A 25939-nucleotide genomic window follows, 5' to 3' on the forward strand; every position below is an offset into this window, starting at 1 on the left:
CTAAATAGCCCAGAAGCCTAATGTTCGAGATGCTCCCAAATTTTTACACTTTCGTCAAGGCAGTACTTAAAACTGGACTAAGAAGTTTGCAAAATATTGAATACTTCAAGCACTAAAGTACCGGGATGCCGATTTGAACCGTAATTTTATATTACCGAGAAATGATGACCATAAGAGCTGAGCGCAATGAACGCGTAAAACTTGTGCCGTAGGAAATGGGTCAGGCAGGAAACTTCGGCATCATGAAAAAAGACTCAAAAGTCGCTCTCTTTGAACAGGTGTGTGTTTTTTTCTCTTTGTTTGAGCTGCACACCGCAACGGTAGTCATTCATTATTGCGTTCCTAGTAAACTATGAAAAATTCTAATCGTGCCTTTTCGAGTGCTGTTCTTGCGTCCCAATCACTGGGCTGGGCTTGGTGTCCCTCAGAGGTGAATCGTCTGTGCGTAACGATAACTTCATAAGCTCTCACTAGACGACCTGGTGTCTTCGCGGCTTACTTGCTCTCACAAAGAGAAGCCTTAGCGTACACGCGTTTGAAGTGCGCAAGATGGCGGACGGGAAGTGCGCTAGACTTCACGCGCACGCGTGCACGCCATGTTCTTTGGAGGGCAGAACGCCTGGTAACCAGAGCTCTTCAATCATACCAGTGACAGAACTCTTCATCGACCCCATTTATCGAAAGCCAAGTACAGTAAATGGCTGTCGGTGATGTGACCAACTTCCACATCACCTACGGTGAACAAATTAACTATAATACACCACGTTTTGGGCACAGCGACAGCGAAAGAAAGTTATCTATGTCCATTGTGAACAAACCCAAATAAACCCATATTTTTCGTCAGTACCACATTCTTTTAGTCAGCCATTTGTAGTTCTGCTGAACAGGCAAATGGCGATGACAAGTTTCAATTTGTTGTTCACTGGGTGGATCATAAATCATGTAAACGTAAGGCTCCAGAAAAAGCTACCCCAGAATACGAGGGCTTTTATGAGCAGTTTCGGAAATGGTACGATTGAAGAAGTCTGCAGGCAATTACGTGTGTTTCTTTTTAACATTCCATTCCCTCGGCAGTCGTACTACTGTGGCTCAGAGAACTGCAGCGTTTTCTTGGCCTTCTATACTGTTCTCGGTGCGGTGTCAGTCATGGACTAGAACGTTTTTTCAAACACGCCCCTCACACTGACCGACTGACCGACCGACGAAGCAACAGTTAAGCGCCATGAGCATTTGTCGACGGTTGCGTGGTGGCGCCTTCCGCCTCTAAACTGCTGTAACAACATCACAGATTGGTGCCTTGAGGTACTGTGTTCCCGGCTGAGGAGCCGGGTGTACCGCTGACGTCAGGTTACTGGCAGCGTCTAAGCCATCGGCGCTTGTACCACTCGGACACTTGGTCACGCTGGCCGTGTCTTGAGCGCCCAGTCAGGTGCAGTCTTCTAGTGCCTCTCGTAGCGTGGCGCAGATTTCAGTGAACGAGGGCCGGTCATCGGGCCTGTAAAAGAATGTGCCGCAATATCAGAGCCCAGTAGTGAAAGCATCCATGCTATGTGAAAAGTCATTCGAGAAGTCGTGTCTTGAAAGTGTGCTAGTTGGTTGCTACAACACCTATTCATATTGTCAGACTTGATCGAAGACAATTCCGAAACAAAGTAATAAATAGGCATAACAAGCGTGGTACCACCTGTTTTTACTGAACCGTTACAACAGAATTTTTTTAAAACTTTCACCGATGCGTATATACTGCAGCGCTTTCCGTCGAACGTCATCATCATCATCAGCCTGGTTACGCCCACTGCAGGGCAAAGGCCTCTCCCATACTTCTCCAACAACCCTGGTCATGTACTAATTGTGGCCATGCCGTCCCTGCAAACTTCTTAATTTCATCCGCCTACCTAACTTTCTGCCGCCCCTTGCTACGCTTCCCTTCCCTTGGGATCCAGTCCGTAACCCTTAATGACCATCGGTTATCCTCCCTCCTCATTACATGTCCTGCCCATGCCCGTTTCTTTTTCTTGATTTCAACTAAGATGTCATTAATACGCGTTTGTTCCCTCACCCAATCTGCTCTTTTCTTATCCCTTAACGTTACACCTATCATTCTACTTTGCATAGCTCGTTGCGTCGTCCTCAATTTGAGTAGAACCCTTTTCGTAAGCCTCCAGGTTTCTGCCCCGTAGGTGAGTACTGGTAAGACGCAGCTATTATATACTTTCCTCTTGAGGGATAATGGCAATCTGCTGTTCATGATCTGAGAATGCCTGCCAAACGCACCCCAGCCCATTCTTATTCTTCTGATTATTTTTGTCTCAGGCGGCCCCAGGCCCGGGCCTCTCAATCGCCGGATTCCAAATAAAGTTATCGCATCACATGATCCGGATCTGCCGTCACTACCTGCCCTAAGTAGATGTATTCCCTTACTACTTCCAGTGCCTCGCTGCCTATTGTAAATTGCTGTTCTCTTCCGAGACTGTTAAACATTACTTTAGTTTTCTGCAGCTTAATTTTTAAACCCACTCTTCTGCTTTGCCTCTCCAGGTCAGTGAGCATGCATTGCAATTGGTTCCCTGAGTTACTAAGCAAGGCAATATCATCAGCGAATCGCAAGTTACTAAGGTATTCTCCATTAACTTTTATCCCCAATTCTTCCCAATCCAGGTCTCTGAATACCTTTTGTAAACACGCTGTGAATAGCATTGGAGAGATCGTATCTCCCTGTCTGACGCCTTTCTTTATTGGGATTTTGTTGCTTTCTTTATGGAGGACCAGGGTGGCTGTGGAGCCGCTATAGATATCTTTCATTATTTTTACATACGGCTCGTCTACACCCTGATTCCGTAATGCCTCCATGACTGCTGAGGTTTCAACAGAATCAAATGCTTTCTCGTAATCAATGAAAGTTATATATAAGGGTTGGTTATATTCCGCACATTTCTCTATCACCTGATTGATAGTGTGAATATGATCTATTGTTGAGTAGCCTTTGCGAAATCCTGCCTGGTCCTTTGCTTGACAGAAGTCTAAGGTGTTCCTGATTCTCTTTGCGATTACCTTAGTAAATCCGTCGAACGTGTACTGCGCAAAATGAAAGATCACGCAGTCAGAATAAAGCCCTCACTTTCAACAACAACGACAGCAAATGTGTGTGGGCTGTGTGAGGGTGGTACGAGTGGTGTTTAAACAAAAATCACCGCCCAAGCGCTCCGTACACATGGTATACCAGCGAAGCTAAAACGTGTGGACCCGATGTTTATCACTGGGTTAATCCCCATGGTTCATTAAACGACGGCTTCGTAGGCTGCCGGATCCTCCGTACGCAGTTGCAGTCACATGGCTGCGCGAGCCTGTTCTTGAGCCCGGGCTGCAGCACCGGCACGGCGTAGGCGAGCAGCGCGCTGGTTGGCGTTTTGCTGGGTTGTGCAAGCAGAACGTTGCCTCGAAGAGCGCGGCTCTGAGCTCGCTGCAGCCTCCCAGTTCAAGTTACTCACTCTCTGGTAGCCGAATTGGGTCAGTCGACAGTTCCGTGGTTAATCGCATCTTTCCAGATTTAAAACTTCAGACATCTTGTACGGAGAGCTCACTTCACTATCCCGATTACGATGCGCCCGCTGAAATTACATGTTGAAAAGTTAATTTATAGATTTTCGTTTAGTAACGATTAATTAATTACGACATATAACTTGTCACCCCCTGGTCTTCACGACTGAATGCATGTCTCCTAAGGAACGGTCCTTTTATTTCAAAGTGGCTCTTTTTGAATATTACTCAAAGTATTCGTAGAAATACTCGGTATAGTGTAAACTGTAGGCAGGCACATAACCTCTTAGCGCTCACATTGCCAAAAATGATGAAAGGGTATGAACTCAGTGGTAATATTTTAACACGTAAGGGCGGCTCACTTGTACTGCCAACAGGATTGCATCAGTTGATAAACCCGGTCAGGACAGTCGTCAGGCTGTTCCAGTCGCTTGCCACTTTCCAGCATTGCCAGAATGCTCTGGCCCGCCAGTCCCTGTTTGAAAAGAGAGAAGGAAACCGTGACTCACTCGTGCAATGCCCGTAATGTATTCGATGGCCACAGCAACCAATAGGTGTTATCAGCACGTGGTGAGCCAATCTATCTTTCAAAATATTATGTTGGACATTTCAACGTAGGTATTTATGTCAACGTCAACTGCGTTGACCACGGCCAATGAAAAGCCGTAGACGGACTGGACTTGACTTACGATCCCTCCATATATTATGCAGCATCTAAATAGTTCCAATATGGGTGATTAGCCGAGTGCTGGCATTGCGACAGCCTCCAGGCATATTAGCTCCTTGGTGGCACACATATCGCCATAAGTGCCTTTCCATTAAAGGATATGCATTCCGTTTATTCCACAAGGCAACGTCCATATGCTCATGCGGCTTCCATCTGTTTGGCACTCATGCTCTCCATATGTTCCATACGAATTCCAGAGGCTTCCATATACCTCCATAAACCTTTACGTTTTCCATATATTTCAAGCGGAAAATATACGGGATTGATTTGTTTTCGGTAAGACGACATGTGGAATTTACAGTAGGGATGTTATTTATCGTATTAGTTTGTAGTTGCAGTTGGTAGTTTGCGCTTTTGCTGGACTGTTATGCGGGGTGCTCACGATACCTGCTGGATGGTGGTTCTTCAATACGCAGTCTATGGCAAGCTTGTCAAATGCGAAGAACTTCTTTTCCCAGTCGTAGCCATGGAGAGCATCGTCAGCCTCAAGGATGCAGTGATTTTGTCTTCGAAAAATGGGGGCCGATTCCGGAGACAGGGCCGCTCCAAAAGCTAGGGTGTCTCGATGGCAGCGCCACCATTCAGGCTCGCGACTCCATTTGACTGAGTCGGCGCCGCCTTTTGAAAGCGTCGGTGCCTATTGGCTCTCTCTGGCGCCGTCATGTACCGCTGTGGCTGCTTCCCCGACGTGTTTCTCCGGCGTGTTTTTGACCACGTGTGTGCGTGTGTGTGAGGGCGTGCGTGTGTGATGGTTGGTGCACGCGTGTTCGTGCGAGTGCGTAACTGCGCCTGGATGTGTGCGCGTGCATGTGTACATGTGTGTGCGTGCGTTTGCGAGTGCGTGCGTGTGCGGATGTGGGCGTACGTGTGTTTGTGCTTGCGTGTTTTTTTGTGCAGCACGTGCGTGCCTGTACGTGTGAGTGTGTGCATGTTTGTGCGTGCATGCACTCTGTGTGTGGCTGCGTGTTCGCTTGTGCGTTTGTGTTTGCGTGTTTGCGCTTGCGTACTTGTGCGTCTGTGTTTGTGTGTATTCGTGTTTGCGTGTGCGTGCGCTTACTTTTTAGTGTGTGCACGCGTGCATGGGTCGATTTTTGTATGAATGTTTGTGCATGTATGTGCGGCAGCGAGTTTGTGTAATCTGCATGTGCGCGTATGTGCTTGTGTGTGAGTGCGTGTTTATGTGTATGGGCCTGTGCAAGCGTTGCTGCCGTGTGTTGCATGTGTGTTTGTGTGTGCCCATGTTTGCTTGCGTTTGTGTGCGTGTGCGTTTGTGTTATGGGTGTGGGCGTGTGGGTTCGTCGGCGTGTGTGTGCGCGAGCGTTTGCGTGCGTGCTTGTGTGTGTGCGCGTGCGATCGTGAGCCTTAATGAGTGAGTGTAGACGCACGCATGTATTTCATAGGGTCGATACAGTTCACGTGCAGCGAAGTCCTTCAAAATTAGCGGTGTGCTTGTCGAGAAAAACGATTTCTCCGTTCACGTGTACTTAGATAAGCGATTCTGAATAGTCTTTCCTCTTAATTGCCTAACTTTGTGTCTGTCTTTCTTAAGAATACGTTGCTTAACGGACCACTTCCTATTACGAAATTCCGGCATCAGGCTCCCAGGGAAAATTTGGATGACTGCACCAAATTCACGACGCTTTTGGTACACGCTCAGAGACGTCGTAGCAGAGGTGAGACCATGTCTCCACCCTGAAAGCCGGCCTTAGTATACAGGTGCCATACGAAAAGCAGCCGCTCCGCGCACGGTCGCTCTCCTATCTCCGATTGATTGTCTCCAGGGGTGCGCATGCCAGAAGTAGACGGTGTGTCTTGGGGTTCAGAGAGCTTAGACGCATGCTACGTGCCGAAAGGAGCGGACGTACTCGAGCAGTTCCCCCTCGTTCTTGGGCGTTCTTGGCGGCAACACGCGACGAAATGACTATCCTCGATGTAGAGAAAACTCCCCATGATCACCACAAGAGATACCTACGTGTATGTATTAAACCCCACCAACCGCCGGTTCCGTCAGCCATGAGACATGGAGCAATGGTTGGCGTCACCCTGAACACCGCGAACTGAGCGCCCAATACGCGATGTGGCGGTGTCGCTGACCATGTGTTCACCAGAGCGGTCGATATAGCCACTTGAAAGAATGTCGCCTACTGCAGTACTCATAAGCCACTGCTATTTATAATGGTAAGCATCCATGCGGCTGCAGAAGCACCAACGAAAATAATATGGCACGTACGAATAGCTCTTGAGAAATAAAAAGATTGCCCATACTTGTGCGTCGTCTATACCTTTGAGAAATGCTTCGCATGACATAAATAATCATTAAGGATGCTTTCTGCTCTATCTTTATGCAGTCATCGGCAAGAAAACAGATATTGGCAATCTATGATGACATGACTATCCGCCATGTGGATTTGATACCCATATCTCTAAAATAAAGTAGGAGAGACGATGTAGTATGCAAAAGTGTTGAGGGCGCTTTGCCGGCTGACTGGAGAGTAGCACCACCGAATAACTTTACGCTCAACGCGGTTCCAAAAATATGGAGTCATGCACATAGAAGCTTGGCATATAGCTATAACGGTGATTAAATGTGAGTGTGGCTACCCCACCTGCACCCCCCTTTTCTTAGTTCGCAGCGTTTAGGTGCCACTGGCTATTGCATACCGCACGGATGTGAGTGAGATCAGAAAAAGCTACAGAAAAGACAGAGAACCAAGTCAAAGAGCACGGACGCACAAAACATCATGCACGTGAGACCACAAAGCCACTATATATAGCAAAAGGACAGGCACAAACATGCACTTAGATAAGCTAATACTGTTGTACTACAAGTGGACCAATGCGAAAATTGCATAACGCAATACACGCGTACATCTAACCTAGCTAAAGTTTAATTACAAACGGATTATCAGTATAACTGAGACTCCTGCGTCCGTTAACACGACTATTTTTCGAAATACATGGATATCGGTGGCATTTAGGAATATTTTAAAGCGGCAATTGATTTTTACTGCCACTCCTCTGTTGGCCATGATCCATATATTTTTTTCGATATCAATGGTCGACGATCTATCATTAAACCTGCCCTTAGTGCTCGGTCTTCCCGTTTCGTGTCTTGATCATTCGAAAATAATGTGATGTACCTTTTCGTTTGAGTGCCCAGAAAAAACTGAATTATTCTTTAAATTCAGCTGGATGAGGCACCCCATGTAACGCAACATTGCACAAATGGCGCGCGTCTGGCGATTAAAAAGAAATACAAAATCTGCAAGAGCAGCGTAGTCAGTGGTCTCATCTGGGCCATGAGTGTATAGTATGATATTCGCGAGTATTCAGCGTCGGCGTTCCAACTCACTTGGTAGGGCCTCTCGCCGTAAGACATGGCCTCCCAGAGGGTAACGCCAAAGCTCCACACGTCCGTCTTGGTGCTGAACTTGAAGAAGTAGATGCACTCTGGCGCGTACCACCTGAGAGGCCACTTGCCCGCCGCCTGCGCCTGCACACGAGAGAGACGGGACCCGGTATTATTGACGGTGCAGCGAATGCGGTATACCTACTGGATTCGCCGTGTCACCAGTGCATTGTAGTGCACAGCGTGGACGGACTCGTTCTCAAAGGGGGAGCGTTAGCGTACTGATCTTCAGGGTTCACACTTCTTAGGGTCTACAGGTATTAGGCATGACAGAGCGGGACACTTGAACACCAATATTTTAGAAAATAAAAGCTATTCAGGGGCATGAAGGAGGCGACAATTTAGGTTTGTGGACATGACAAGAACGGGAGGCATCTCCATCAGGAGTATGAACAACGCTTGTCTCGTCTGAATGGAATGATGTACAGTCCAAAGCAAAAGTCTGGGGACCAGAGGTGCCGCTGAATATTTTTTTGTTCGCAATCTAGGTATAAATCCTGAAATAAAATGATACTGCTTGACCAGCGTCATGCATTATGACAATTTCACATTGCGTGGCTGTGCTAGAAGAAATTAAATTTTTTTGCTGATACCTTGGTCTCTAAAATTTTGCTCTCGGCTGTACATGACAAAGGATAGCGAGTGAAGAATTGAAGGGAGACTACTACAAAAAGGGGGCATATAAAAAATTGAAACTGCATACGCTTAAAAACAACACAAGAACGAGACAGGAAACTGCGTTGACACAATAGATGCATGCTAACATCAGGTAATTTGTAATAAATCGCTAAGGAGCTCAATAAACACAATCCTTCTTTTAACGTTCTCATGAATATTTTAATACAGTGTCGCTCAGCACACTCTCCATGGATTCTTCCAATCACCTTTGAGAGAGTCCAGAGGAGGCTTTTGAGGACTGCTGAGGAGACACGTCACTTACGAGCATAATCCATTAAAATAGCTTACTATAAAACGATGCATTTTGCGATGACCGGTGTGTGTGTGAATCCCCAATTTATACTTACATCCTGAGCTATTCAAAAGTGAGGAACGAAGTTCTTGCCGAACTGATGTCGCGGGTACGATTGCATTGAAGCTAACATCCCTTCGGCATCCTTTCTCTCCGCAGACATTGTTAGCGATTACTGAGCACCGGCAGTCACTGAGAACTTGAGCGCCAAGGCCCCAACCTTGTTTCACAATATGTAAAGTGGCCTAAAATGAGCTCTGTAGAAATTCGCAAGGTAGAGGAAGTGCTATATAGAGAAAAGTAAAGTTAGAAATCCATTCGAATGGAGCAGAAGGCCACAAATCCTCGTGCCGCCAAGCAAAGGCTTTTGTTTTCAAGGAACTCATGAAATAGAGCAAAATAAGTGAGCTTGGAAAGGTTAAGCAAGAGACAGGAATATTTACGCAATAACGAAATTAGATTAGTGACTCACAGTTTTGGCATTGACTGGTTTTGGCACTGACAATTTTGGCAGTGACAGTCACTACAACGTGAATTATGGTTTGCTGCGCTACGCTGCAGATGTAAGGGAAGAAAGAAATAATGAAAGAAAACGGAGAAAGAAAATGCGATCAAACCATTGACAATAATTGTCAGTGTAGCGAATAGCCTGAATGTACGAACGAACGAACGAACGAACGAACGAACGAACGAACGAACGAACGAACGAACGAACGAACGAACGAACGAACGAACGAGCGAACGAGCGAACGATCGAACGATCGAACGAACGAACGAACGAACGAAAGAAAGAAAGAAAGGAAGAAAGAAAGGAAGAAAGAAAGAACGAATGAAAGAAAGAACGAAAGAAAGAACGAAAGAACGAAAGAAAGAACGAACGAAAGAACGAAAGAACGAAAGAAAGAAAGAAAGAACGAAAGAAAGAACGAAAGGAAGAAAGAACAAAAGAAGGAAAGAAAGAAAGAACGAAAGAAGGAAAGAAAGAACGAAAGAATGAAAGAAAGAAAGAAAGAACGAACGAAAGAAAGAAAGAACGAAAGAAAGAAAGAACGAAAGAACGAAAGAAAGAAAGAACGAAAGAAAGAAAGAACGAAAGAAAGAAAGAACGAAAGAAAGAACGAAAGAAAGAACGAAAGAAAGAAAGAACGAAATAAAGAAAGAAAGAAAGAAAGAAAGAAAGAAAGAACGAAAGAAAGAAAGAAAGAACGAAAGAAAGAAAGAAAGAAAGAAAGAAAGAAAGAAAGAAAGAAAGAAAGAAAGAAAGAAAGAAAGAAAGAAAGAAAGAAAGAAAGAAAGAAAGAAAGAACGAAAGAAAGAAAGAACGAAGGAACGAAAGAAAGAACGAAAGAACCCCAGATCGGGTGAATAAACGAGCGTTGTCCTTGCCGAGCACTAGACAAAGCTCACTCTCGGGAGTCCCTCTTATCCTCCCTCTTGCTCCTGCCCCTCCCCGCAATTCGGCTGCGCGAGATGACGCGGCTTTTCCTTCGGCGCTTCTGTATCGCAAGTGCGACCAGCAACCATCTATCACCGACTGCTGACGGCCGACCACCATCCATCGCGAACAAAGGAAATGGGCAAAAGAGCCAAAAGAGGCAAAGAAAGCTATTCGCTTCAAAATTTACGAACACGAAGAAGAGAGTTGAAGAGGAAAACCTAGGTAGTTCCGCGGTCATAAGTTCTCTCGAGCCACGTTTTGTCGCGGCCCTTTTCTACAGGCTCCATGCCAATGCTTTGAGCGACAGGCAGGAGCACGGCATCGAAAAATCGGGAGTCAAGGCGAAGTCGTTATTCATTCCCAAATGGTTAGTCATTCCGTGCACGAGATACGCGGCAACCACTGCAACGTTTGTTGCGGCAGTGTTCACGCGCTAACGGTGTGCGTACGTACCTTGTAGTAGTCCTTGCCGGAGCCCAGCGCTCGCGTCATGCCAAAGTCCGAGACCTTAACGAAGCGGTCGTTGACCAGGAGGACGTTCCGCGCGGCCAGGTCCCGGTGGACGAGCTGCCTCGCTTCCAGATAAGCCATGGCGCCGCACACTTGCGATGCCAGCGCAAGCACACGGCCGGCGCCGTCCTGCCGGAGCTGGGATCTGCGGAGGACGACCAGAAAGCGTGTTCATCGAAGCGGGGGCAAAGCTCCAAAACACCAACAGAATAAGCAGGAAGCTCTTTAATGAAAAGGAGTGAACTTTACTGGCGTTCGCATAAGCACTTGCAAGCTCCCGTTGCCCCAACATGTGGGATTGTTTCCTCCCATATATTTTAGGGTAAACTTGCCCAAATCAGAAAGAACGACGGTCACTTTGTTCTTCTTAGCTTCAAACATACACTATAGGTTCCTCTCGAATCATAACTTGAAGTCACACGTAAATGTCTGGTGGGCACTATCATGACGCTGCTTAGCAGTGCATGTAGGCGCCACGCAGCGCCTGGTGGCCATCGCTCGCGCTCCAATAGCGAGCACAAACAATCCGCAGCTGCCTTCATCACGAGAACCCGGAGACATTGTTCCGATTGGACGCCTAAGCTCGTTGGTGGCCGATGAAACCAGTCTGACTTCCTACGCTAAGGAGCGAGCACTTAGGGAGTACTTTCGCCTTCCTCCCCAAGACGCATGCGGCTGCAATCATTTAGAGGTATTCCTTCCCGCTTTTCCCACAACACATAGAGCTAACGTGGCTACGACAAAAAGGAAATATTTCGCCGCTCCACGCGTGCATTGCAAGTCTCTGCTACCAAGATGAGGATATGTTAAAAAAAATCAGTGCGGGCTGTTCATTGAAAGCAGCTGCAACCTGTCTGCGAGCTCTCAGTCGCCGACTAGCATTCGGTGTGACTTGCCCTTTCTGCACTGGCCTAGCTGCTCTCGCAGACCCATGGCCGTTCTCGTGGAGTTTTCATGGACTGAGCTCACCGAGGCGCCAGTACCTGTAACCACCCATTTGGTACTACCATGTGCGAATTCGTATGCTCCACACTATAGATGACTGCATGACGTCGTTGAAGAGAACAAGGTGTCTTGCACACTGCTCAGCGAATGAAACGTCATACACGGAGCGCGTGGCTGCAGCACCTCTTAGCGTCACTGGTGGGCGCTCGCGACATCGAACTGATGCATTTTTCCATTAAATAAAAGCGCGTGCATTTGTGATGGATTGTGACTGAAACTGGCTCCCTCCGCGATTACCCAGCCCTCAACTGTGGCTCAACGAGGGCCATCACGCGGTCCGAGTATTGCATTGCAGCCGCTGAACACTGTACTTACATATCAGATTCTTCACCCCTCTGAGGCGGCAAGGAATGCCCCGGAAAAAGAAGCCGCTGAGTGTAAACCACGGAACGCTCGTTCGAGTCAAGTCTATTTCGTGTGAAAGCGACAGCGCGGCGGCTTCACGCGACAACCGCCGCTAGCGATGAGTGTAGCTTGCAGAGAGTGCCCATGAGCAGTGGGTTTCCGCGTGCCCCAGGAGTGGTATTGGAGATTTAGTTTTGCATGTTTCAGCGCATATGAGGTGCCCATTTCGTTGTTATACGAAAATTGAGGTTATTTCTTTACGTATTTGTGTGAAATATACTGTTACATTCATTTTAACTTAAGTTTAACTTCATCTTCTATGGCCTCTTATAACAACAAGCGTCTCGTGCCGCAGCCAGGGAGGATAGCGTTATTGACATTTGGCATGGAACGGGTCTGTCAGCTGCTCTCTTTCTCGATGCCGCATGGCATTTCATGCGCCGTCTAGGCCACACAAATGCAAATCGCCTAGATACCAGGTGTTGTGTCGGCTGGCGCTCATGTTGATAAGAGCACTCTGCGAAGTGTGCATGCGCCACTAACTGTTAAAAGCAGGGTGCCCCTTGCTAGCGGCCCTCTCTCTTTCTTGCCGAGCCTCAACCCACAAGCATGGGTCAATAAAGGTCGTTCACCCGGAACTTGTCTGATCCTTTCGGCACGCTTGGTGCAAAACATAACACCAGGCGTAGTCGTTTTTAACCATAATTCGTCCCTTTTTTTATCCTTAAGGTATTCAAACAGAAAGCCGATGACCTCTTGGTCTTGCTTACTTTTTACCGTTGTGAGGTGACTTTTGAGCGAAAAAGCACAAGCCTAACCTATGAGCACACATGCCTACTGTGAAAGAGAGAGCGAAAAAAAGGAAAGACAGCTGCGTGTGCCGCGAATACGAAACATGGACTGCCGTTTCGTCCGCTGTATCTTCATATACATATGGGCGCCACCACCTCAAAAAAAAAAAAACGTAAAAAGAAAGAAACCAGTACACCGCACACATTATTTCGCACCACTTGAAGGAAAAATTCTATCAGTTCGTTCGTCACTAGTTGTCGACTGCTCGAAACGCTTCGCCACTTCGAGCCTGCTTGCACGCCTCTCTCCGTCTGCACCCGCCGTGGTTGCTCAGTGGCTATGGTGTTCGGTTGCTGAGCACGGGGTCGCGGGATCGAATCCCGGCCACGGCGGCCGCATTTCAATGGGGGCGAAATGCGAAAACACCCGTGTACTTAGATTTAGGTGCACGTTAAAGAACCCCAGGTGGTCGAAATTTCCGGAGTCCCCCACTACGGCGTGCCTCATAATCAGAAAGTGGTTTTGGCACGTAAAACCCCATAATTTAATTTTTTTTTCTCTCCGTCTGCGGCATCACCCCTGTCACGTGCTTACCATATCACTGCTCGCTGACGCCGTACCACTGGTCGACGCTCACGTGCACGTGCCAAATACCGCGAACTAAACCGCCTCTAGGGCAATTTTCCAAATATCTCGGTCTCAATCGCAGGGGCGCACCCCATTCGAAAAACAAGTTTTGGGAAAGCACGATGGTCACGTGAAGTCCGTCGCGCCGCTTTTGTGCCAAAAATCGCTTGCACGTGAAACAAACTTTAGCGACGCAGCAGTGGTAACGAATAACGCGAACAGCCTCGTCGCTTGTCACTGTTAGTTTTCTATGCTAGGAGTACGAAGGCAAAGCATGAGGCTGGTCGAGGAAATACTGTTGATAAAGGTTAGGTTAGCTTATGTCAGGCACAGAGCAGTAGTGGAGATATGTAAATGCATTTAGCTTTTTATAGTATTGTGTCAGACTGGCAGGCACGAATTCTGGGGTTGCACGAGTGGGCACATACATAGTTGCACATACCCAGTTGCACATGTCTCGCGCCCCAAGCTGTTTATTTATTTTTTTTTTTGCCACATAGCCAGTTGCCCACGTAGCCGCAGTCATACCGTGAATATTATCTTATTTGTTGAGTTCCGGGAAATATTCCAGGACGATGGAGAGAAAGAAAGAGGTACGAAAAAATGAATTACCTGTTAAGCCTGAGAAAACGGTTTAGGGGCCCCAGTGGAGCCAGCTCCATGACCAGCATCAGCGATTGGCTCTGGGATACCCCTGCACATAAAGGAATATACGCACATATACGTCCTCGTAATGTTGTAATGGCTATCAAAGGCCATCAATGGCTAATGGCGTAATGGCTATCAAAGCTGGCTGGCTGGAACTTCAATGACATGCTGTTGTAGTTAAAAAAACACAAGTTTCAAAGGTTGTTTCAGGAACCTGAGCTACTCTAAATTTATTCACTTAACTAACATGAAAAGGGGACCGCTTAAGAGCTACTTCGTTAATATTAACTAGGTAAAAATCAGCAAAATCAATAAAATGGAAAATTGGGCCATTTGGTGAAGCTTCATGGCAGCTACGGTGTGATGGACGCGGACAGAAGGAATAGAAGGGGATCCAATACGACACTGACTGTTTCGTCAGTTAGCGTCGGTCCCCAATCTATTACTTCTGTCCGTGTCGATCACACCGTGGCTGCCATGAAACAGCAGAATACCACAAGAACAAGATAAAGAAAGTGCCCATGAATAAGGCTGATTCAAAAACTACTTTTATCACCGTTCGTACCTGTAGGAAAAGTGTATCATGCTCCCATCATTCTTATGCTAGCGTAAGAACACAAGGGCAGAAGCAGGAATAAACAGCAATGCGCGAGTGAAGCACAGACTAATGCTATGTTCAGACTACGTTCGTAAGGCGCCGATTTTTCGTAACATACGTAAGCGGAAGCGCAACAAGCGTATGCGTCTAGTTCAGACTGCGAACGTAAAGGTACCAATGTGCGCAATTCTCGCAAAAATCGTGGGTGAGAGTGTTGAAGGGTCGGCAACATTTACGACTATTATGTTACGACCGTTGCGACACAGCCAATGACCGATAAGCTTTCGGCTTTCAACAACCGGTGACGACACTTCCGTCCTCCCGTCTGCAGACAGCTCCGGGCGCGGGAAGTGCCATTCCGCCATTCCGTGCGCACGATTGGCTGTGTTCGTGAAAATTTTTGCAGTGCGCCTTGCGAGACTGTTTTCAGTTCATCTGGTTTATCCGCCGAGGAAATCGATGGCCGCAGATGCGTGCTCCGAACTTCGATAAGTGGTCTCATTAGGTTTTCAAGGAAGCGGAACTGCTGGGGCGACATGCGCATGATGTTATGAAACATCGCAGCGTCACCAACTCGGAGCTTGGCGAAAAGGTTGTGAAAATCGCCGTCCGTGGCCCTGTCGAGAAATACTTGCCGCACCCAAACCCTTCTGCGTCGCCTTCGTCGTCTTTGGGCGATTGAATACATGACTATAAGTTTGTTTTGAGCGTGAATTTCTTCGATCTCGGCCAGCGGTCGCATGTTGACAGGAGCCATATTGGACCGCTGGTGACGTCCATTCTGCAGCTCCAAATTTGATTGGCCTCTTGTAAAAGCCGTAATTTAAGCAGCAGTAAATGTGAACAAAGGTGCCGGCTTAACTGCCGTAACGTTTTTTACAGCCGTTACGTTCGATACGCCAAAAGAGCTGTTACGCGCGTTACGACCGTAGTGTGAACATAGCATTACTAGTGATACGTTCTCGATGAAACTTTTCGAAAAAGAAGAGCAATTTTGGGAAGAAAGTTATTGTTTCGGTGTACGGTAACATCCGTCACATGGGAACCTTTTGTTTCTTTTTTGAAGCGCAGTGCTTTCCTTGGACAGTTGCCCCGCTTTTCCGTGTAGGGTATATTTGTTTCTAGCCTGCTTCGTAGGCCTAGCCAGGAGAGAATGCAGCCTAAAAATGTGGGCCGATACCGAAGGTTTCGTAGCCTAAACATCTGCTCTGTTCCCACGGGTATGTGCCGCCTAAAAATGTGGCCTGCTGCCTTAGGAATGTGCAATCTAAAGAATCGGGAACCGATACCAAAAATAATGCAACCAAAAAATCAACTAGTCGAAATGTCTCTATTCTTGGGTTTAAAAACTGTGATGATTGCTCCGCATTCCTGGTCTGCCTTGGAGAAACCAGTAGATAACCTTTTTTAACTGGTTTCCTATTGGTTTAGCTTTCATATTATTTCTCGCGCCCAAAAGTTTTGTGTAGGACAACATCCTGATCATTTGTTCACATTGTTTTGTTCCGTTTCTGATGACCACTCAACACGTAGCCTCATGTTCTATTGTGATCATATGAGCTGTGACCTTAGATGAATAATAAAAGAAATCTTCTTTGTGTCTCGTGACTTATTTTGTTCACGTGCCTCGTGTTCTTTTATACTGCTTGTACTATAACTAAATTCTCCGTGGCCATTCATTCATATCTCCATGAATCGAATGAAGAAATATAATTAAGAATCCCACACAGAACTGCGTTGTGATCCAAATTGCATAAATGATATGTCATGTTCAGTTTTTCAGATTTTATATTCTCACCAATGAGACGGACGATGTGCGGGTGATCTAGTTGGGCCATGGTCTGCGCCTCGTTCATGATTTCCTCCTGCACCCAATACAGCCAAAGTTCATGCAACATCACTGTGCACAAACGAAATTGCCAAGGGTACATTCAAAAACACTCATACAAAAATTAATGGCTTAAAGAGATCTGCAGCATCTTTCAATTATTCTTGGCAATAGTACGAGCATGAATCAAGGGTAAACAAGACCTCTGTTGTACAGCGAGGGCCCATTAGGCAAATGATCTAGAAGTCACGTGAGCAGCCGGCTGGTCTCGTTACATTCCTTGAGTAGTCTGCCATACTATGTACACCAGTCAATTGCGCCACGTATTATTTTAACGATTCTTGCTCGTGAAGGTGTAAAACCTACCAACATTCCGCAAAATTTAATGGCACCGTTCGAGGTTCAGTCGCCGTCAAGGTCGCATGTGTTTCCCTGGCGTGAATAATTTAAGAAAAGCCGCGAGGAGGTTAAAAGTGAGAAAGATGGTCGTCGCCCATGGGCGAAGGCTGCGGAGCGGATTGTTCAAGCTATTCGTAATTTTCTGGAGACGACGGACATTTGAATGCATCCAACATTTATTATGAGATAAGCGTATATTATGTAAGTGTTGAAATCATTATCACGAAGATCCTAGGACTCCATGAAACGTTTGCCCGATGGGTGTCATGCCTATTAGCTGCACAACAGAAGTTGGCATATCAGCGAGTGTGAGCAGCTCTCAGCTTTTTGTGAACCTAACCATTCTAACAGCCGGCTTTGTACTGGACAGATAATGGATGCGTTTCGTTCTTGAGTGAGTAACTGCAACTTACGACAACATTTACAACCAATAACACATTATGGCTCCTTCACCTAGAACTGATTTTATCTAATGACCGTGTGCACTGCCAGTATGTTTTCCGTTCTAAGAAATGTATCTTGCCCTTTGTTCACCACATACCAATTTTGTCAAGCGAGGGATTGCAGAATCGTGCCCAGGGGCTGCATTGTCGTCGTCTTGCGAGCGCACTATGCACAGAAGCGTCGACTCACACGTACTCGGACAGAGAGTAAAATATTTTCCGGACCATCTGCTATCTTGCATTGCTGAATCTCTCTTAGCGGACATTAAACAGAAAGGTATTGATAAAAGCAATCGAAAGAAATATTTTGCTGTCGCGCACCACTGTTCTTCTGTATTATCGAGTGTCACACTGCATAAAAAAGCTAGCTGAGTAGGTCGGTATCAAGGTTCTCTTTTTCAGCAAATATCAAATTTTACACTATGTGATAAAGTGAATAGAGATGATAATGGGGAGCGCAAGTATGATCAAAAACATGCACAATATTTTGACTGCTGCTACAGTGTTGTACAAGATATTCACATCGTATGCGGTAGCTGCTACATTGGCCAAGCTCGCCGTTGTGTCAACGAGCACCTAAGAGAATATGCCTATTTTTTTTAACGAAGAGAAGTGTTCACCCAGCCGTGCGTTATTCCCGATATGACTTTCAGGCCTTCCTTAATCAGTACAAAATGCTCTGACCACATCGGAACCAATATCCACGAGACATTTTAGGGACCTACGGCATAGACCGAAATGGTGACACATGCGTAAGAGGGTCGTCGGTGTCACTTCAAAGAAAATCACGTTCCTTTCGCGTGGATGACGGTGCCCAGTTTGTAACTTTGGCACTTTACGCTTCGTTTCCTGCTTGGTGAATTCCTTGATTTTCTGCTCATCGCCTCTTCCGCACAATCCCCGCACCTACACACATTCATGTGTGCACAATAAATATTAGTTCATAGCGTTTCGTTCGTTTCCTTTGGTGTTCCTGACCCTTGCGCTTGTTGATTAACTTCAACAGTCACTAGCACATTGCTGAAACGCTCATTAGTGGGCACCGTGTGAGTGAATTGTCATTGCTTGTGCATTTATATTGTCTTAAATGGAATGCATTAAATTTATTGAATTTGAAATTTGAGCATATTTTTTTTCTTTGTACCAATTTACTGTCACCACTCCTACTACAGCCCTATAATAGGGCTATACGTACGTGCCGTATGTGTAAATTACTCCATAAAAAATCAATGAATAAATAGGTTTTCTTCTCATCTTTAACAAGCACCATTTTATGGATCTACTAACCACCTTATTTCGGGCCATTGCACCTTGTCGAAAAGCCAGCTTGCCACTTTTGGACATACTTTATAACATAGATAGTAATGAAATATGCATACATATAATAGATACATCAATCCACATACCTATTTCCTTTTCATAATACAATCTTAGTGCTCTTGGCATAGAATGAATTACGAATTGAAGAGAGTTATTTACCTTGTGTTATTATGAACTACAACAGAGCATGGCGGATTGTCTGTGACCTCGGTGATTAAAAATTTCAGACTAGAACATTTATGGACACATAGCACAAAATCAAAACAGAAAGGGGAAGGGGACAAGGTGAGCGCTATGGTCTTACGGCCATAGGGCTCACGTTAGGGTGTAAAATCTTATAGTTTGAAATTGTTCAGTACGAACCGACTAGCCCAGCAAGACGTCTTACCGGCCTCGGTTACCGGTTGGTGAATAAGCGTTTGCCAGGCTTCTCGGTGTCATGTGCTGTATTTGTTCAATATTTGCATTTTCTTTCTTAAAATGTGACATCTTTTCAGTTGTATTTGTTTCCGGGCAAGAAAAAAGAGCAATTTTGATATCGCATCGTCAACGAGAGATGCACTGCTTAGTAACCCTGTCGGTTAAGTTCTGCGAGGTTCAGTAGGCGTAAATACTATCCCAATAACTCTATCCAACAAAATTGTCTTTAAGGGAACAGTTGGCCTTATTCATATTACACGCAATATTTTCTGGATGATTTCTTTAGCTAGAAGAACTGTCAAATTGTTACAATATTGAAGATTTTAAGTGTTTCCAGTGCTTAAGTGGCGTATTTAAGGAGCACAGCGTTTTCTCTACAGCATACATAAATGGTCCTTGTTCTCGTGATCAGTGTGTAATCAAGGCAAATGAATATCTTCGTTGTTTTTCTTCCACATTTTCAGCTCTGTGTCAACAGGTTAAATAACGATCCGTAGGTTCCCCCAGATCGTAGCTCTTCTGCGATGAGCCTGCAGCGCGCACATTTGGACTATTCATTTTGGTAACTTCTCTAGTAATGTATTCGTAAACATGCTGTCAGCTGCAGATAGGAAAGGTCGTAGATGTGTCGAGTTTACTTTCGAACAAGTATCGAACTATAATATGTCAGAAATAAGCGAGCTGCGTAGGCAAACAGTTTTCTAAAGCAGACAGGCATTCTGCTTCGTACCAGAGGGCGGAGATATGGTCATCGATGAGTATTTGCAAGTGCCGTAACGAAAACACTTGAAGGTATACCGGAAGTATTTGTTCAGTTGTTCCGGTTTTTGTCCTTCAAGATTAGTGTGTGGTTTCATTGCTATTGCAATTTCACGGACACTCGAAGTGCATGCACACAGTCGGTGCCACCGCGGCCATTGCAAAGCTGCCCAGCTGTCGAGGATCGCAATCGCAATCGCAGAGATGCAATCGCAATCCCCGTCTCTACAGAGACGGGGATTGCGTTTGGCCGCAAAACCGAAGTAAACACGCCATCAACGCGGCGCTCAGTCATTTCGGTGGCATCGCAAGGGCAAGTTTCTGCCTTCCGCTGCTGGCATGACGCATTGTGCACACGCATATTACAAACACACTAATGTTCTTTCTGAGCTGTTGCGTGTATGCTCTGGTCTGAGCAGTAGAGGATAAGGTAACCTTATGTAATACTTCACGGGGCGCTGAACAATGGGGATGGTTTCCCGTCGACTTCATCTGTACCAAGGTGCCACAGCTGATGCTACACCATGTGCTCATCACACCAGCGTTATGAGACGCCTGCGAGCAGCCAGGGCAATGTTCCAAGAATGTTCCGTCTGTTCAGCAGCAGTAGCCTTGCGGGTTGGGTCACACCATCCGAGAAGTCCAAGCGTAGCGCTAAACTTTGGCATCGTGGCCAAGGCACCGCCCTCCTGGAGAAACTGCCACTTTTTTTCTTTCTAATAACTATAGCAATGATACTGCATCCACTGCTGCTTTGTTTCGCGCTCGAACTTTGCGAGAAGACTACATATTTGGTCCTAATTCTTCCACCGGACACTCGACAGATGTTGTCCCCATCCAGGCAGGGTGAGTCTTACCTTGTGATCGCCCACTATTGTGTCCCTGAGTCTCTTCACCGCTATCTGGACTTCCACGGGTCCACTGCCGAACAAGGCACGGTGCACTTCGCCAAAGTTGCCGACGCCTGGGTGGACAAAACACATGTGCACTAGTGTTAGATCTGCTGTTAACATTTAAGTACTACTTCTGTTGCTTTAATAAGCTCGTATTGTTAAACCAACATGCTTCCACTTTTGTTTCAACGAACTCGCATTAGTCGTAATTCAAGTTAGTAATTATTGTCTTTCCACTTTCGATATTTTATTTCGTCCATGTTTTAGAGCACTGCAGGAATGTACTTCAATAGCTAGCAATATAACGCAATAATTTGATTGAGCCTACTTTCGCAAGATTCCAGATATATAGAGCTTGTGTAAATTGAAAGTAAGTGATACGTAAGAAATAATGAGCATAAGGGAGCTACGACAGTTCCACCATGCAATACCACGACAGTGGTACTGTAGTAGCTCCCAGTGGTATTGGTAATACCTCAGCGGATACTACCAATACCGACAGTACCATCACTAGTTTGCACGCCAAAGTTCCGATGCGCATCTCACAGTAGCGGTGTACGAATTCAGTCGCCATTTTGTAGTCCTCACGCTTTTCAAGTTGTTGGTTTACGATAATGACGTTATCTCGGTGACCACTGTTGAAGGGAGCCGAATTTCTTGTTGTTAAAACTCAGCAACAAGGCTCTGAAGCGCATGCACAACAACAAATGGTATAACGTCGTCATTGGTGATAGTTCTGGGTTGTGGCGTCTGTTCTAGTAACACCGCTTGCTCGGCATCTCAGCGCAGTAGTTTTTTTTCATTCCACGCTCGATCCACCTCTACCCCTGAAGTTTATGGCCGCGTATTTCTTCGTGCAAAGTTGTCACTGCGCTTTATTGACGCTGTATAATCGTTCCTGCGTGAACATTTGGCAAGCGGGTGCTCTCGTGGGGTGCCTAATCGACTGTGCTGGCATGAATGTCTACTCCAATGTTATCTAGTTATCGTTTGTGTTATTGATGCTCAATGTCTTTTTCGCTGAGAGGCGGTGCTGTTCTTCGCTCGGTGGAGTCGGGCAGTGCTAGGAGTCGGGGTGTTTCCTGAGCGCCGGTCCATCGACAAAAGCCTTCGCCCGACCGAGCACGTGGCAAAAACTTCTTCTGACGGCGCTCACCGATTCTGTCCTTGAGGACGATAAGCTTGGGGTCGAGGCTCATGGGTCCGCTGACGAAGCGCTTCATGGCCTGGTAAGCTGACTCGGACTCCTCTTTCGACAGCCACGGTTTGAGACCACCTGCGGGAACGAGGGACGTTTTGCGCTCGCGCACTATATGAAAACATATAAAAGAGCCGGTGAAAGCAAACTTGGTATGCCAAGAAAGACAAAAAAACAAAGAAAACAACGACGGGCAAGTGGGAAGGCAACCATGAAGTTCTCGCTCTAGCTCACGCCGTGACTTCGAGAATTGCTACAGCGTGTGCGTGAATCTAAAGGCAATTATTTATTGGTAAAAAAACAACTACGCTGCTTTCAAAAGGAACGAGGCACTCAACCTTGCAACTTTCCTGAAATGTCTTTACAATAAGACCCAAATACGCAAAATTGCTTTAAAATCCGCAATGTTGCACTAGTATACAGGCGCTGATATTTTGCCGTGAAAATAATTAAGACTTTGTTTGGCGATCTCTTTTTCACTCATATTAAACCTTCCACTGGGAAAAGGAAGAAAATTATGCTTTAACAATAATTGGCAAGAATAAAGTTAATTTTCCGCTTTACAGCCCCTTTCACATCTGAACTAGGGTTTATGGCTGCCCGCAACTTCGCATCAATATTTTAAACATGTTCAAACTGTTACTGTGGCATAAGTGACTCAGTAGTCTTATTTTCCATACATCTCAACGTATTCAATTGTTCTTCATTTACTTGTTTTCTTTACCTGAACACTCAAGGTGCACATCTTACCAAATCTCTAATCGTGCTCACTGCATTGCTCATTCATTCAAGCGTGCTGACGATAAGAGCTCGCCATTGTGCGTATGTGGGCGAATGGTTTTTCTTGCTGATTTATTAATGTCATTTCTTTAAATTCATTAGACAGCCAATTGCTGAGGAATCCCTCCGGCAGGACTCATGCGTTCGCATCCCCACCGTGTCTCTCTACTTCCTCCCCCGCCACCCTACTAACACAGGAAGTTGTGCTTACGAGCTTCAATAACGATGATGGAATGCTAGGTGGTGATTCATTCTTCGTAACAGCTTTGCAGCAGATACAAACATAGGAGAAAACCCAAAGACGCAGGACAGAGTGCCAACTTTACACAAACAAGTAATTTGAAAGTCCCCATTCGGTCTTCACTCTGTTAGTGTGAAGTCTTCCCTCTGTTAGTGTGAAGTGACCACTCTGGACTGTACCTTCTTTTTTCCTACATTTGCATGCGCTGTAACACTGTTACGGAGAGTGCTTAGGAGGCTGCGCGCCGGGGTGGCCTTTTCGCCGGCTTCACTTGTTTCTGGAACTGACCACACTTTCCACAATGTGCCATGTGTCCGTATTGTTCCCTTCCAGTGGCGGAAGCAGATACGTACCACTTAGTATGTAACAGTACAGGCTTGCAAGCGGAACGGTCTCTTCTCCCGCAGCAAGCTTACGTGCACTATACTGCCACGATTCGCTGCTTTGGGTAAGTGCAAAACAGATGCCATGAAACATGGCAAGAATTTATACACGGCACTGGCATGACGCCACATATTTATTACGTACAACACATTTTTGTTTAAAACAAGTCTCTATCACAATAAAAAAGAAATGCAAAAGCAGGTGGCGAAAGTTGCCAACACTGCAAGCCTCGTAAAGAAATCTAATCATATCAACATAAGGCAAACGCCCTGCCTCCGCACCATCTGATCCGGCCGCCGGTGGCAGGTATCGCTCGGGCGAGGCCGGCGCGCTCGAGTCCTTGTCCTTGGGGAGAGGAGGCTCATCCTCCTGGGAGTCGTCGATCAGACGGCCGCTGGCCGGACTGCCGCCGCCACCGCTGTCCGATCCAGGAAGCGTGGCCGAGTCCGAGAGGCTGCCCGCCGAGTCTATCTCCTCGTACGGGCCGTCCTCCAGGTCGCCGCACTGCAGGCAAACACGAGCCTAAATTTCATTTGCCAGTATTATTACGGTTTCGAGCACGATGGCTTCGCGCAGAACAGTCACCGGCCTTCGTTGGTTATCAATAGCGTCAGTGGGAGGATCGTGATACCAGCGCTCCGTATGTGTCCTTGCAAGGCCTGTAATACGCAGAGATGCTCCAGAATGGCATGTGCTGTTTAACAAGGGGATTTGCGCGTAGAACGGTGATTGTGCTGCTCTGTGTCTGGGGGACTACTGACACTTGTACGTGTAACCAGTGTCGTGGATATATCCGAGATGATGCGTGACAAGTAGACAAAATAAGTAGGTTATAAGGTCGTTATGAGTAGCTGTAAGAAGCGTCACTAGATAGAACCCATAAGGATTCGGTAGGCAACATCAGCAGATGATAAAATCGGGAATGTTCACAAATGGCCATTGGAGGATGAGGAAGTTTTTATGGATGTCAGTGAACATCCATCAAATATTAGGACAGCACATTGCCTCTTCTTTACAGTCGCTGAGGTGTAGTATGATGCCCTGTCAGTTTATTTCGGAGATTATTCGCCCCTAAAGCTTTGCTAAAAAATCACAGTAACAAGGCATGAATCTTTGAAAAAATACCAGCGTGCAACTTTGTGGAAGATTTCGGCTGCGTGAAACTGCGTCGCTTTATAGTGAATGTAGTCGGTGAAGAAGTGCGCGCCACCTGGCGTAGCATATTCAAAAATAAAATAGCGCAAAAGGCGGCGAGCAATCGTGTTTTTTCACCTTGCTCTTCACGCTGTAATTTGTACTATTTTAGCCTTGCGACTACAGCAAACTACATATCTATTACACCATTAGCAGCCTCTTCTCGAACACCCATTATCTTGTATGGTTTCTTTCTATTGGCTTTTTTTCAAAAGCGACAACTAACAAGGAGTTCCAGAATCCGGCTTGGCCAAAGTAAAATAGGGGCGGGAAGACATTGTACAATAAGGGAGAGTTTCAACTAATTGCACTTAGTATAGCTGGGCTCCTCAATGCAACTTCACTGAAGTGCGCCTGCGGTTTTGATTTCCGCCAGCACCATTCTCATGAGACCGTCGCGGCAGTGAACCTAGACCCTTACCTCGTCGTCCCCAAGCCATAACCGCCTTCCCTTTGATGGAGCGTACACTAACCCCTGTCCCATTCAATTTGGTTATTCAACTTGCTTAAAAAGTACTGTGGGGCTGATTGTTTAGTCAAGATGAAAACTGGCAGCAGAATTCCAAACTAGGACGTAACACAGAATGAACAACCACAGCGCTCGTGGTTGTTCATTCTGTGGTACGTCTTTGTTTCAAAGTGCACTGCCATATTCGATCTTGAATATTAAAGCTGTGCACCGTGCGAGTGTGGTGCGGCGTGCGAGAACGTAGTACGTGCTTTGATGGGCTGTCCCTCTATGCACAGAAAACGAAACACCTCCGCTAACACGAAGTCAGTCAGCTGTCACTCAGGACACTTTCTGGACCATGGCCGGTTACTAGCCTGGTGACATGAGAAAAAAAAGCACTGAAAGAAAGGGTATAATGAACAATATTAAGCTATCTGTGTGGGCAATGTCGCATAGTTTCAGTGCTACATATGCGGACATAAAACACCACGCAGTGAGCTGTGTCACTCAGTCCGCATTCGCTAAACAATGTCGTATATATTATGGGACGTAGGAAGGTTTTATGGCTGCTTGCATTAAGTCTCTGTATATACGCCAGTGCCCTGGAATTACGGTTTCAACTATTGTGCGATTGCACAACTCGTGTGGTGTAAAGGAGAACGTTGGTGTTATTTTTCTTGTTCTTTGTTCGTTATGAAAAATACATAGTTTGATAACAGAAAGAGTCGGCTTTCTTGCAATCTTATCTGGGAGAAAAAAAATTGCCGACTAAGCAATAGTCGACATCTATGCAATGGGAAGCCTTGAGTGAAACGCTCCAGCGCGACACGGTCCTGTGAATAATGTAACTATTCTCTAGTGATTGACTATGTGCTGATTAGATGTTGCAGTGTTTATATTTAAAGAATGAAAAGAGGTTTCTCATGACAAGGTATGTGGTTGCAAGCGCGCTGAAACCCAGCGGGCCCAGTGCTCATGCCCAGTGCACATATGCCCACTCGCCCCTGTGGCATATAATTTGAT

At 46.1% G+C, this 25939-nt stretch overlaps 1 protein-coding gene across 2 annotated transcripts in view; it reads right to left on the reverse strand.

Moving 5' to 3' along the window:
* Positions 1–261: 261 nt before the first annotated feature.
* Positions 262–25939, reverse strand: part of LOC135914644 (tyrosine-protein kinase SYK-like) — a 35941-nt gene continuing 10263 nt past the window's right edge. For both annotated transcript variants that reach the window (XM_065447578.2, XM_070525781.1), the window contains exons 3-11: positions 23553–23775; positions 21825–21944; positions 20633–20739; positions 16405–16471; positions 13973–14054; positions 10535–10736; positions 7617–7757; positions 3900–4012; positions 262–1495 (exon numbers count right to left, since the gene is read on the reverse strand). In XM_065447578.2, coding sequence (XP_065303650.2) covers positions 1426–1495; positions 3900–4012; positions 7617–7757; positions 10535–10736; positions 13973–14054; positions 16405–16471; positions 20633–20739; positions 21825–21944; positions 23553–23775 — 1125 coding nt within the window. In that variant the 3' untranslated portion in view covers positions 262–1425. The remainder of the gene's footprint in view (positions 1496–3899; positions 4013–7616; positions 7758–10534; positions 10737–13972; positions 14055–16404; positions 16472–20632; positions 20740–21824; positions 21945–23552; positions 23776–25939) is intronic.

Source organism: Dermacentor albipictus, chromosome 9 (genome assembly GCF_038994185.2).
Source record: "Dermacentor albipictus isolate Rhodes 1998 colony chromosome 9, USDA_Dalb.pri_finalv2, whole genome shotgun sequence".
Classification (NCBI taxonomy): domain Eukaryota; kingdom Metazoa; phylum Arthropoda; class Arachnida; order Ixodida; family Ixodidae; genus Dermacentor; species Dermacentor albipictus.